This window comes from Acyrthosiphon pisum, chromosome A1, assembly GCF_005508785.2.
Source record: "Acyrthosiphon pisum isolate AL4f chromosome A1, pea_aphid_22Mar2018_4r6ur, whole genome shotgun sequence".
In the NCBI taxonomy this organism is placed as follows: Eukaryota; Metazoa; Arthropoda; class Insecta; order Hemiptera; family Aphididae; genus Acyrthosiphon; species Acyrthosiphon pisum.
Window position 1 is genome coordinate 27,708,728 of NC_042494.1, and position 14,649 is coordinate 27,723,376.

Here is a 14,649-nt window from a genome sequence, read left to right on the forward strand (position 1 = left end):
GATGGTCAAAACACTTTTATATCTGATATTTTATTGGCGGGAGTCAACTAGACCAGTACCGTTCAAATGCAAATATGCAATCGTTAATGCCTATTGAAATTAATTCAGTTTCATCAATCGTATAAATAAATATTTAATGCACATTAGCCCAATACACCTAACTACCGAATTGGTTTAACGATTACATTCAAACGACATTAAACGTGTCATGAATCTCATAAACTTAAGACCATAGCTAAAAAATGTTTAGTTGATAACTTCCATAGGTGTAAAGTTTCTTAAAACATTCTGGAAAACTCGTTACTGAATATCGTCGATAAATTATAAACACATGGAATTTATGGTTTTTGAATCGCATCACAACAACGGTATTAGCAAACAATTAGTAAATAAAATTAAAAAATGAAATACTGCTATGTTTTAAAATTTTTATAAACTAAAAAAATCAAACAAAGTCACCACATCTCGACAATCCATAAAATTTAATCACAACCTCAGGGGCACATAAGGATAACACTATCAACCACGTGGTAGAATAATTGGAATTATGTTGTTACCACTCACAAAAAAATGAAGGAATATGAAACCTCTCATCAAAAAATGAAAACTTCCCCTTACTCTAAACAGATGAGATGAAATAACAATCACCCGAGTCAGAATACGATATTAACTCATTTAACTCACTCCTTACTCATCACAAAAGAATCGGGCCAAACATGTGACACGTGAAAGGAAATCTTACCGATCGACCACATTGGTATTAAATGTCCTGATCACAAAGCATAAATCTTACACAACTCAAACTCAGTCCAACGAGCTCTGAATGAAGAAATCACTGAAGCTATATTTATCTATTTTTCAATAATATAAACTTAAACAAAAACTGCACTGTGTATATAAATGTAATTTGTATCTTTACTACAACCAATATATTATGTAGGCATACTAAAAGTAGACTATTAACAACTCTAGATGTTAAAGCTTTAAAAACTTAAAGTAAAATTAAATTTAAATTATAAAATTAAAATATAATTTTTAACAATAATCCGTTTACGAGTAGAAAATCTCTGGTATTTAAATTCTAACGTTATACAAAAACCTTTGAAATCAATGGAGATGAATAATTATTGATACCTAATCAAAAACTCAGTAGTTTTGTATTTTGTATTACTATTCGTAATAATTCCCGGAATATAATGTTTTTACTACCAGCGTTGAACAAAAGTGTCGAACGCTTACGTTTTAACATCTATAAAATATTATGCAAAAATATATTATAATCAGACGACTAAAGACATTTCAACAAATTATAAGAATAACGGTTTCAAATATCAATTTAAAAATTAATTAAATTTTTTTTAGAATATCTTTTAGGAATGTTATTCCGCTGTACTCGCTTTACGCTCAATAAATAACTCCAGTAAATTATTATCTATACCAAGACGAAAAATGTTATAATAACATAGAGGAAGAGCGAAATTCACTATAGTTTTTATCATCCAATCAAAAGTCCCCAAACAAAATCTGCTTTGCCGCCGCATATTCTTTTACCTCCTTACGTATACCTCGAACTTACAATTTTACTATGCGTTTTCTCCACTGTCAGTAAAAGCGGTGCTATAAAAAAAAAGGCTAACTAATAAGTCGTTTTAAAGTCTTATTACGTTTTCTTATTTCATTTCGTATATTATCTTAAAATATTTTATAAGCCAAGGATTGTGATATACTTTTAGGAACCTTTTTATTTTAATAAGAGTTCTTGAAAACTGAACAGAAATTTACTAGGTAGAGTAATAATATAATACTAAATAGTCATCGTTATTAAAAGACATTAGTAAGACATTAGTAATTTTAAAAAATAATATGCGATTCGTCCCCATGGAAAACCATAATTTTTAATTTTAAGTTCTTTTTTTTTTATTTTATTGAAATATATCTGCAATCTATACAATTTGTTTTATGTACAATAAGTATGTTTGATAATTGACAGTAAAAATAGGTTGACGCGAATCTTATGGTTAGGGAAGGTACCCAGTGGTAGCATACCCTATAAAGTGACAACAATTTTGAGTTCTTCAAACTATTAACGTATTTTGGACTGTGATAGTATTATTTAATTTATTTTTCATTAAATTACAACATAATTAAATAATTAATCAAACGTTTAAGTTATAACTATGAATATAATGTAGAAATCTGAACAAAAACGCACCTAGTGAAAATTATAAAATATTGGATGTTGATAACAGTGATAATCACATATTATTATATCATCACCCCTCAAATTTATTTTTAATATTTTAATATAGGAGTATACTAATAATATTATGTCTTTATAATAGTATCAATGACTTAAGATTTCGATAAGTAGAACGAAAGAGTGATTGATTTATTAAAGTAGTATTTTTCAATAAACATACAATGTTGAGGAATAACAATCGTATAACTGTATAAGCATTTCAGACACTTTTTATGATACAAAACCAATCTAGTGGAAATTAGATGTAGATTGTGTTTTTATGTCAAAATTGGGAAAAACCTCATTATTGTTTTTTTCTAACGGATTGGAAAAAAAACAATAAAAAAAAATAAAGAATGAAAAATAAAGGATGACTTTACAGCCATTACATATAAAATTCATAGGGCCCTTTACTCTGATTCGTTTTTGAAGTGCGATGAATAATCGCTTTCAAATCAAACGAAACAGCTCATAATTGATAATATGTAACATATGTCACCAAATTGATCTACCTACTCAAATAGTAATTTCGGTAAAACTTAATTCCGACCTGATGCGATTTTGAAGTTAGACAAGTGGCATATTATTGGAATTTATTTTCCATTTTTTACATGCCATAATAAAATTGTTGGTCAAAATAAAACAATTTTTTTAAATGTTAAGTAATTTATACTAAATACATAGACAACGCTTTCAACCACCCTTTGCCATTTTTCGTATATTTGACTACAATATAGTTCCTAATTAAAGCGTATTTCCAAAGTCAAATTTATTAAATTATAACTCGTATAAAGTTAATAATTATGTAAAAGTGACGTAATTTCAAGCTTAATTAACTTCAAAATATGCGATGTAAACTTTAATTTTATATACCTACTGGAATTTAATTTTAATTGGTATTGTAATACCTACTACTATAGTATACGTTACAAACTTATAAACGTATTGATGTAATAATGCAGGACCAATAAATATGTTACCAGTTATTTTTGAATAAATCAAATATTCAAGTGTGAACATGATGTCTTTTAAACAAAATGAACACACGGTACCTATTAAACTTGATAGGTTAAAAATATCGTCAAAAATCTGTTTATCTTTAAGGGTGTGTTGATAAAAAATATAATGTAAAACACTTTTTTTTTGACACAGACGCTTATAAATTACGTGCAATAACTAATTATTATTAACATGAGTACATCTTAATAATATGTAAAAAAAAAAATGTTATGCATTATTGTAATTGTGGTGGATTACATTTTGAAAATATGATCCAAACAAATTCAAATCGAAGGTGATTAACCTTACCTAAAGTTAACGTGTATGGTAAAATATCAAGTCACTTGTCAGAAATGTTTGTGTAAAATAAAAAAAATAGTGTATGGATATTATAGTGAACCATTTGTTAGATGTCATTGTCAATTTAATAAATATTATATGTACCTATAGTATGAAAAAATAATGTTATGTTTTGTACTCACCTCAAAGTTTAGGATGCCGTTTCTTTCGTGGTCCAGCGATTGAAAGACATAGTGAGCGTATTGACTTATGTTGGCTGCGACAGAATAATAAACACAAAATCGGTGAAAATGTATTACAGTATAAGGCATTGGTTTTTTTTTTTCGTAGGAAGTTACCTCCTTGAGGGAAAAATTGCGAGTAAATGCCGCGGAACGCATCTTCCTTGATAAGTCCGGTCGGGCATTCTGTCTTGAAATTACGGTAAATTTTTTTAATTTCCGATTCCGTGAAACCCGTTGTCCGGCAAAAGTATTGTACGCTTTCGGGTCTGTACCTGGGCGGTGTTTCCAAATCATCAAATTCGGAATCTAAAGCGGAAAACGTCATCATAATTAATAAAATATATTAATATTATCGGCGGAAAAATCATGGCCGATTTTCCATTTGTGGAACAATATTGTGGGTTATTCTATACAGCGAATATAATTTATGCCGTGCAAGCTAAAATGGTAATAATTTCGACGTGAACTAAAAGCGGCGTAAAACATGCTGAAACAGTGCATTTTATTATAAATTGACACTTGACCTTACCGTCGTTCCGAGACGCCCGTACACAAATTACGACAATACTTAACGGTCTATAATGTTGAAAAAAGCGGGAGGCGTACCCGACTCGACCTGGTGCTGATCAACGATCCCGGCCCTGTATAGCGACTTATGTTTAAGTTGTTTTTTTTATTTTTTTTTAGTTTTTGCATCGCTGTGGTATTTGGTTCGTAAAAAAAGAAAGAAGAACAAAAAAAGAAAATCTTACGATATCGGAAAATTAATTTATTGTGATTTCGCTGCGTCTGCGTCCTTTCAATTATAGTAACCAAACAATCCACGTAATGGGCCAGCACCATTCGGTGGTTTTGAAGTGTGCCAAAGCTTATAAACTTAATCTGCTCTAGTAAGCCACTGCTTAGATGCTTCAAGAGGTTATAGAAATGTCGGATTTTTTATTGCCATTTATTTTACTCGTATATTATAAACGTGGACGAATCTAAAGCGAATAGATGGAATTCAAGCATTCAAATCGATCGATATAATATAATATTATTATACATAATATATATTAATGTATCTTCATGGCGATGGCATAGTTTGAAATTTTTGTGATTTAAATGTAGTGTACCTTTTTTATTTTATGCGTTTAAATGGTATTGGTCAAACTTATTACGGTCGTAATATTACACAAACCATGAACAAATATTATAGTCTAAACGAGTGGTCATAAAAACCATGAACGATTATTATTACTTTTATTTATTATTATTAGGAATGAAATAGTGAATTGCAGTTTATATTATGTATACTTCGTTTGTTTATCAGCTTAATTTAATTTTATGGTTTTGTGCATAAACAACACGTGACAAATATTTAACAGAATACTTGTACTGTTCTAATCATATGTGTCATTTTAATTGCGTTAACAGTTGAAAAACATTAATGGCCATAATCAACGCAACAAAATGTAACAACCTACTCAAATAATATAGGAAGCTATGGGAAGCTTCATTGCTAAAATATAATATTAAGTACTATGTATACATATATATACATGTATATATATATATCGGTGAAGCAATCCATAAGCGTCAGGTACTTATAATAATTTATAAATAACATTTTATGCTACTTGCGAAATGTCCGAACTGCGTTTGTGCACCGTAACTACTGAACTAAATACATGGAATACTATTATGTATAATTCGCATATGTGTAAAATGCAGGTACCTATACGGGAGCCACCATAATGTGCATTTCTATTTGATTTTTAACATTAACGTTATGACGAGGATAACAATTTTCATAAATAACATAACATTATTTTCATCGTGTTTTTTCATGATTCCGAACGCATATGGTTACGTCTTCCTACCAGGATCATATTTTGATTAATTTACGCGTTCCTTGTACTTTGTTCAGTGACTGTGCCACCGTAACAACAACAACAACAACAACAGCAAAAATAATAATTATTATAACAAAAATACGACCACCGTTGATAGAGGACAATCGTATTTAGTGGTTTTATCAGAACGAGAGTCTTTATAGACTGACATATTTTCGTATATAGATGCGCTTTAGTATTATTATTATAATATGTCATCTACTATACAATACCGGCTCGAATTGAAACCACGACATCGTCGAACAAAGGACAGCGTTTCACGTCAAAGGCGATATTGAATATTTTATTACAAAACCAATTATAATTATACACCGCAAATCCTCACACACACACACACACAAACCGCGTGTAATCATAACTATATAATATATCGTCCGTACGACCCTACGTCACTTAATGCGGTTTAAATGTTATATTATTATATCCTTCGGATATCCTATTAGAAATTAGAATTACCAATTACGTAGGGAAATCGAGGTAAAATATTATACTCATCAGAAGCACTCCTTTCGATAACGGCCGCCGTGGCACGACATGGCAGTATGTATTATATAATATTATACAGTACTTAGAATATGAACGAGGTTGGTCTACCCCGGTAGACTATCGAAACAAGAAATATGAAATTTCAGTTTTTGGCGAGAAACAATATTACGAAAAGTGAGTATAGAGATGAAAATAAATTCATGTTCGAAAACTTGCGTGTGTTCAGCAGAGCAGTAAAATATCCTGTATAGTCGTTTAGAAAATAATTAGGATTTATATCGCCTTGATTGGTGCTTATTAAGTCGTTGCGTGTGTGTAAAATATTAAAATCAGTAAATTTAATGCTTGATAACTTTGTGCAAATGCCTTCTGCAGACTCAACTCGTTTTTACTCGAGAAAACCAAATTATAGCACGGTAATTAGTTGATATTATAAAAACTTAAAATTAAGTATCTTTTTCTTAAGTTTCACGTCTATACATAAAAGTTTTGTACTTTTATTTTAAGATTAAATTAAGCGATTTCCAACTTATATGGTAATATTGTATCACATGCAAATACAAGCTGAAACTTATTATACAAGTTTAAAAAAATTGTATAAACTGTATTAAAACTAAGGAGAGCTTATTATTAGTTAGGTAGGTAACGTTGGGTTTTAATTTTTTTTTTCGTATGTTGATGAAACATTTTAGTGAACCAAGTTTGGAATACCCCACACCGTACTTATGAATAATTGAGTTTTGAATTTAAAAACAACAACAGGTAACATTAATAATTGATTATGATAACAATATTAAAAAAGAAAACTATAACTAAATTAATTAAATTATAATTACTTGTTATATTAATATTAGTGGTTTTTTTTAAAAATTATTATTGCACTTGAAATAATTTAACTAGACGAACAGAACATTTGTTTGTATAGCAATGTCCCTAATAAAATATAAAACAGTAAAAATGTTTAACTTTTTGAAGATATACTAGAAAGAAGTCTCCCCGTGGAAGCGATTCTATTTGGTTTTTGGTATAAAAGCACTTTATTTATAAGGTAAGGTTCCTAGTAAAAAAAAAACTTGGAGCGATGTAAGGTCAATGAATAAATTACAGAGTAAATGTTGTAAATACATTGAGACACACGATGTGGAACGTCCACGGCATGCATAGCGATGGATGTTGGATTGCGTGCAGAGAAGGAACAATATTAATGATCGATCAAGGAACGGTCAAAGGACATTTAATTTTTATCAAACGAACCGCATAGGTACGGGAAATCTCAAGAGAAAGATATCTGAAAATCGTAGTCACAGGAGAGAAAGCATACTAAAGCCGGGTATACAGATACGCCATCTGTCGTGTCCAAAAGTTGGACTTGACCGAACTCTGGTAATTACCCGGTATAACACATTCTAAAGCCGGATTCACAGCTGCGTCGTGTGTCGTGTCGTGTCGATCAAATCGTATTGTGATTGGATATTACTTTTTTTGTATCATGTAATAACCAAGTTGCAACCGAGTATACCAAGAATTGACTACTGCTCAAATTTTAAACCATATTGGTTACCAGCCGTAACCATATAATAACCAAGCACTCGCACGACACGACACACGACGTAGCTGTGAATGCGCCTTAAATAATGAATGATACCACGGTTACAACGACCAATCATAGCACTAAATATAAAAGACATACGGATCCGACAGACGACGTATAGCTGTGAACCTATGGCTCGAGCGTACATGCGTCGGCCTGCTAGTTGGAGTGGCATAGATTAGGTCGGTGGAGGGGGAGGGTTAGGCGGCGACCCACCGACCGACTGACCTAATGAGAACTTGACGCCAGTCCACGCCTGTCGGATGAAGTTGTACACCCGTCTGTAGAGCGGCCGGGTGGACGTGGACGGCGACGACGGTGGTGGCGGCGACGACGACGACTGGCCCCGGTGGTGGTGATGGTTGTGGTGATAGTAGGACGTTTTGTCCGCGAGGTGGTGGTGAGTGTTGTGCCGGCGCTGCGGGTGCGCGCGGCCGCGGTAGTACACGCTGTTGTGGTGGTAGTGGTGCAGATAGTGGTGGTGGTGCAGGAGGTTGGCGGTCGGCTGCGACTGCAGGTGGTGATGGTGGTGGTGATGATGGTAGTGCCCGGTGCCAGCGAGAGCGGTGCGGCCGGCACCACTGTTCACCATGGCAGCGGCCGCCCGTAGCGGCTGCGGCCGCGCCAAGCGCATGTCCACGTCGTCATCGTAGAACCGGTCGTCGAACACGTCCGGCCACTCCAAGTCCTCGAAGCCGATCGTCTTTCACGCCGGGCTGCACGGTCGCCGCGTGGCCGCCCGCCGTCGCGTCTCCGACGGATCCGACCCCCGCTCCCGCCGTCGTCGTCGTGTTCCCTCTTGTAGGCCGTGCTCGAGGGGTAGCGTTACTACCGCGACTGCTATAATAAGATCACGTCGTGTTATACGCCGGCCCGCGCGCACCGGTCCCGCGCAGTGTCCGCCAGTCCGTATCCGCGTCAACGCTAATCATAAGACGATAATACATTTATAATAATAAACATCACACTTTTATAATCTTATTGTCATATTTTGTCTATAACTATAAATTATAATAATAATAACAATATTATACTATGTGATAATAAAGTGATGGGGCAATGACGCATCGTGACCAAGCCACAGGAGTCATCAAATAGCGACCAGCGGACGAACTTTATCTGGTCCAAAAACCGAAAATTTATTTTTTAAATTATTATTTTTTATCGCGATTAGAATTCTTCATTTTTTTTTTTTTTTTGTTTTTTTTTTTTTTTGGCTTTTCTTTCTTTGATGTACATTACATTCTAATGTCTCGCAAAAATGTCCAAATATTCTAATACGAGGCAAGCACCCGACGATACAAGTCATGTCTGATAATTTTATTACCTACGTCTTACGTTGCTGTGCGTTTTAATGGGCTAAATAAATAGCCATGAAATACTATGCAAAAGTACCAATTAGTGAATAATATATGCGTAAAATATAAAATGTTTATTTTGAAAATAATAAATAGATACGCTTTAAAAATGTATTATACACGTTTGTATAAGACTCAGAATTATTCGTAAATATTTACTCCTACAAAATATGCATTAAGAATAATTAAAATTAAAGTTAAACAATCAGGTAATTGGATGTTGCACTGCTGTACAGTAGGTTACAAGTGGATCACTGTAATGGATGGTATTATGCATTTTCATTCAATGATATAACGGTTATGGTATATACATTGTTGTATACGAAAAACGGTTCTGAGCGGAGACGGTTTTTTAGTCTTGGATATTTTATAATAATATATTTATATTGTTATTACTTATTACCTATCAATACGGTAGGCGGTATAATATGACTAAAATCTTTATTCTTGGTTATTCAATATTTAATCCAAACTTTAAATTAAAATAACTATAAAAAGAATCCGTGTCTATATATATTTAAAATTTTTTTGTTAAAGAATTAACTACTTACGTACAACCTTGTTTTAAATTTTCAATCTTTAACTAAAAATTTTCAACTTGATAAATTATGTTAACATTTTAAGTTTAAAAGCTTATAAAAAAAATCTTGCCTATGTATTTGTAATACCCTTAAGCTGATATTGTAACAATATGTAAAGAGCCTTGTATTACATTTTTAAGAATTTTTACCCAACAAATAGATCTTTATTGAAAACACAACTTAGAAAAATTTTAAATTTTAAATATCCGTAATCAACTCAGAATGAGTAAAAATATTTTGAAAATTTTATCAAGAATAGAAAACGATAAAATAAACACGGAGTACACTTCAAGTGTCTACAGTTATTTGTTTTAGAGTTACACAAAAAACCAAATTTGATTTTGTCATAAACCGTTTTTGGGTAAAATTTCCTGTATTTCCTTAATTTTTTTTTTGTTTTCATAGCACTTGAAAACTACTGGGAATTTTAAAACTTGGTATCCCCAATGCACAACTAGATTCACTTTTCCATTGAACAAAATGCTGAAGTTGAAAATCGAAGCATTCCAAATTGGTGCCCCAAAATGTGATGACAGATATAAAAATGAAAAAAATGAAAAAAATAAAAACACACACGATTGTAAAACGAGTATTTTCATCGCTCCGCTCAGAATTCAAAACAATTATAAGCTACATATAAATAATCTAAAATATGTAAAATTAAATTAAATTTATTGAATTGTAAAACTTAAATTTGTACCTCATCAATATAATCAAAACCATTAATTGTACAGCTCTGATACTATGAAATATGCATTTTGATATAAGGTACGTAATTGTATAATGTTACTATATGATAGCACGTAAAACCGAATATTGAACGTTCTGCAGTCACCATGATATTAAATAGTAATTTTCAGCCACTGATAAACCTACTTTCAATATTTTAAACCACGAACTACTACATGTAGTAGTTCGTGTTTTAAACCTTGCAATTTATTATAATAGTAGGTATTAGATAAGTAATTGTATTAATGTGACATTAATGTTTATTTCTAGGTATCTAGTTTTAGTGACCTAGACAAAAGTGTTAATAACATTAAAAAGTCAAAAATACTATACCGGGTAATAACACAGTATTTTAGAGTACTTCCAAGTTTCAATAATATTATGATGAGATATTTTTATTAGTCAGACAAAGAGTTGAGAAATAATAATAACAACCAAAATGAGTAACGAATAAAAGAAAGGTTAAAGACCTGCATTGGTGTCTGTACATTTGGCGGAAACGAAAACCTATTTTTATTTTTTTGCGGAAACAATACATGCACCCTTTTATTGCATATACATTATATGTGACACATACACATTAAAACGAACATTACATTGTTCAGTTCCGCGAACCCGGAACCACTCTCAGATTCCAATAACAAATCAATAAATCTCAGATAAGGGCGATTACGTAAGTCGAACAAAAAAATAAACTGCATTCCATATTAGGTTAATTTATATTTTCGTTAAGCAATAAAAAATAAATCCAATATGCCAATAAAATCCTTCATATTTCAGACGAATTTCCGTGAATAACATTGCCCGGACCCAAGTTTCAACACAAATCGACATACTTTACAGTGCGAGAGTAACTGACATCGGACAACTATATTATTACTCCCTTTAAATTTCATTCGTAATTTTTTGAGTTAACACTTCACGCAAAAATAATTAGGATACCGTGTACCTATACCGTTATTGGCTTCACCCAATGCACTATCATCTTTGGTTGTGGTAACGTTGTGTAAAGTAAGATTAAATCTATAAATAGACACACAAAACTACGAAAAACATTTATTATTGTCGAAACAGTCACAATTTTTACCGTAATAATATTTCAGATTAAAACCATACTAAGGACCAACCTGCAGGTAAATCCCGGACAATATAACTATCAAATCCTATTTTACATAGTAAAAGTAGAATAATTTTAGTGATTTCACGACTTAATGCATTTGTGTGTGTGTGTATTAAAAACTTTTTAGAAATTTTCGCGTTTTCGAACATCAGAACACCGCCACTAATGAATTATGTGATAGTGAGACATTTTTAGTTATCATAACGTTTAAAACTTGTACAAGTATAAAAAAACGTATTAACTGATTAACTAAAACTTTTACCGTTCAAAACTAATTATTTAAGCACGCGCTCACGTATATGTATGTGATATATTTATATGTACTATAAATATAGGTACATGGTACATCCAAACGTATATCAACGTGAATGTGTATTAAATTATAATAATGCTTCACCATTGGTGATTGGCATGCTTAAGTATAAGAAATACATTATATTTTTCCAAGAGCCAACCGTTTGAAGACAATAATAATTTTTATTTTTTTTTATTTTACCACGTGATACGCGTACAAGCAATATTTATTTCCTGTGCGAGTTTCGCCGTGTATTTTTACTCATTTTTTCACGTGAAAACAACATGAATTAATCATTGTGGCGTCCAAACAGTTGAACAATTATAATTATAGCCACATAACTCTTGAAGATAAGTTTTTGTAAAAAGAAAAAAAGACTCATTACGACTAATCTGTTTTTTTTCTTTATCATAATGTAAGGCATCTTGTTATCAAAGTTACTTTCTTTTGGAAATGTCACGTCATATTCTTACCAAAGTTAGTACCTATACATACGTATATTACATGAAAATTATATTCGTATAAAAAGTACAAAAAACGATTAATTGTAACGTGAACAAATTATTATAACGATATTAAAACTATTAAAAACCAATTAATAATTTACGACACTGCACTAAAATTATCTTTATCCTATAGGTAGATAGGTAAGTCATATTGAATAACTTTTTTTTCATCAAAACTCAGAATGATATATATTAGTTTAGACATTTTTAACATTTTATATTGAAAACTATTTGTGTGTGTACACTTTACGATTTCTTCTCTAAACATAATTTACTCTCAAAACAATAAAGCGATTAAATGTAATGGTTTTACTGTTATAAACTTTGTACAATCCATTTTACGCAATGCACTTGAAAATGCCATAAAGAGATGAATGTAATTAAGATACAAAATTAATTATATTTTGTTATTACTGTCAAAGCATATTTCACAAAAATAAAATCTTATAGTTTTGTACCAACGTATATGGATTTATGATAATACCTATTTAAACGGTTTACATAATATTATATGATTCATATAAATTGGTAATAACAGTTATCGGTATATTTTAATATGATTATTTATATAAAATAACTTACAAAATATCAAATGTTTTAAAATACGTTATTAAGTTTAATGTAAAGGGTTTTGTATTTAAATACCTATTGCTATTTAATATTTTAGATTCTGAGCGGAGCGATGAACGTATTGGTTTTACAATGAAGAGAGTTTTTTTTTTTGTAGCAGTAGAATTTTTCAATATTTTGAGGGTTGTTTCTGGTAGTGAATTGGTTTTAGGGAGAAGGAGGAGAAGGGGGTTAAAAGTAAAAATTTATATTTTTTTTAAAATCTAAGGAAGAAACGAACAAAATAATTTTTAAAAAACGTGTATATGTAGGTATATTATATTTATGCGAAACCAGTTTTCTTGTTATAATTATAAAAACGAATAACCAGAACTTTAAATGTTAATAACATGTTTATATTTTATGCATTGTAAAAACATAAAACAATTTCAAAATAATTTTATGTATAGATTTGAAATTGTTTAATTGTTTTTTTGTAAGCATTTGAATTTCAAATTCTGACAAATTTCGTAAAATCTTGAAATGAGCAAAGTATTTTGTAGTTCAAAAATGTAATGCAAGATTTCTCGTGATATTAAAGAATTTTTGTTAAGCCATATTTATCTTTTATGAGGGCTTTAATATCAAATTTGTACAACATTCATCTAAATCAAGGCTCACAGAATCATTTTCTTATCGTATACCATGATTTACGATTGAATTCAAATTAAAAATATTATTCATTACAATACCCTACTCAACAATCGGCATCTATACCTTCAGCAGAGCAATTTCACTGATTATTTAAAAAAATATATATATACGCATACTACATGATTGTCTAAAATTCTAAATGGATTGCAAAAATTCAGTCATAAATAATTTATCATACAGTATAATAGGTATAAGCACTCACAGTAGGTACTCTTTACAGTAAAATAACTTTTCGGTTTTATTTATTTTGCATTTACCATCAACGAAAATATTTGCATATTATGTCTAAATTATACAAATGTTGAAATAAAATGCTGTAATACCTCCGTAACTAAACGTCTACGGCTGTAAAAAATAAATAGTTTGTATAAAGTTATAGATAAAACATACATTTCATATCGCACGTTTAATGTTTATATGTGTCATTAATAATTCTATTTTTATTGTTTGTGATAAAGTTATACGAGGATAACAATTATTACTAATTTAATATAAATTCTGTTAGTAATTTTTTATTTTATCGAGTCATTATTATTATTATTGTCACATTTTTCTGCAAATACCTTTTCAATTAAAATTAGGGCTCAAAGTATTTCGTGTTGACTATGTAGTACACTCGTGACGTTTTGTATATCGTATCTCAAGTATATTTTTAAAAGGAAAATTTTTGGTTTTCTCAGTAAGTATTTCTCTATGGGCGAAAGAAAAAACCCTCGGGAAAGTACGAAACATTTTCAAATTATAAGCAAGTGCAATTCTGACCGAGTTCAGCTCTTAATCATACTTAGAATACGATGATTTATCATTGATTTAATGTTCACTATCACAAGAAACCGCTATCCTGGGACCTGGACCTCAGCCATTTTCGTTCAAAGATGATATACTTAACGTTTTCTTCAACCGACCACAATCCAAAAAAAAAACTTCAGTATCATTTAAGTAACAGTGATGACTAAAGTAAAAAAAATATTTCATGACTATTCTTTTCAGCAGAAACATAGTATTACTATATTTGTTAAACAACATACAAACATGTACAGTAAATAAGTCAAACTTTCTTTAT

At 30.9% G+C, this 14,649-nt stretch overlaps 1 protein-coding gene across 3 annotated transcripts in view; it reads right to left on the bottom strand.

Annotated features, from left to right (window-relative positions):
• LOC100163050 (Kv channel-interacting protein 4) overlaps positions 1-14,649 on the bottom strand; it is a 167,028-nt gene that overhangs the window by 93,262 nt on the left and 59,117 nt on the right. For 2 of the 3 annotated variants that reach the window (XM_029486882.1, XM_029486881.1), the window contains exons 2-4: positions 7,963-8,658; positions 3,877-4,068; positions 3,721-3,794 (exon numbers count right to left, since the gene is read on the bottom strand). In XM_029486882.1, coding sequence (XP_029342742.1) covers positions 3,721-3,794; positions 3,877-4,068; positions 7,963-8,368 — 672 coding nt within the window. In that variant the 5' untranslated portion in view covers positions 8,369-8,658. The remainder of the gene's footprint in view (positions 1-3,720; positions 3,795-3,876; positions 4,069-7,962; positions 8,659-14,649) is intronic. The other variant, XM_003245921.4, reaches the window with a different exon arrangement.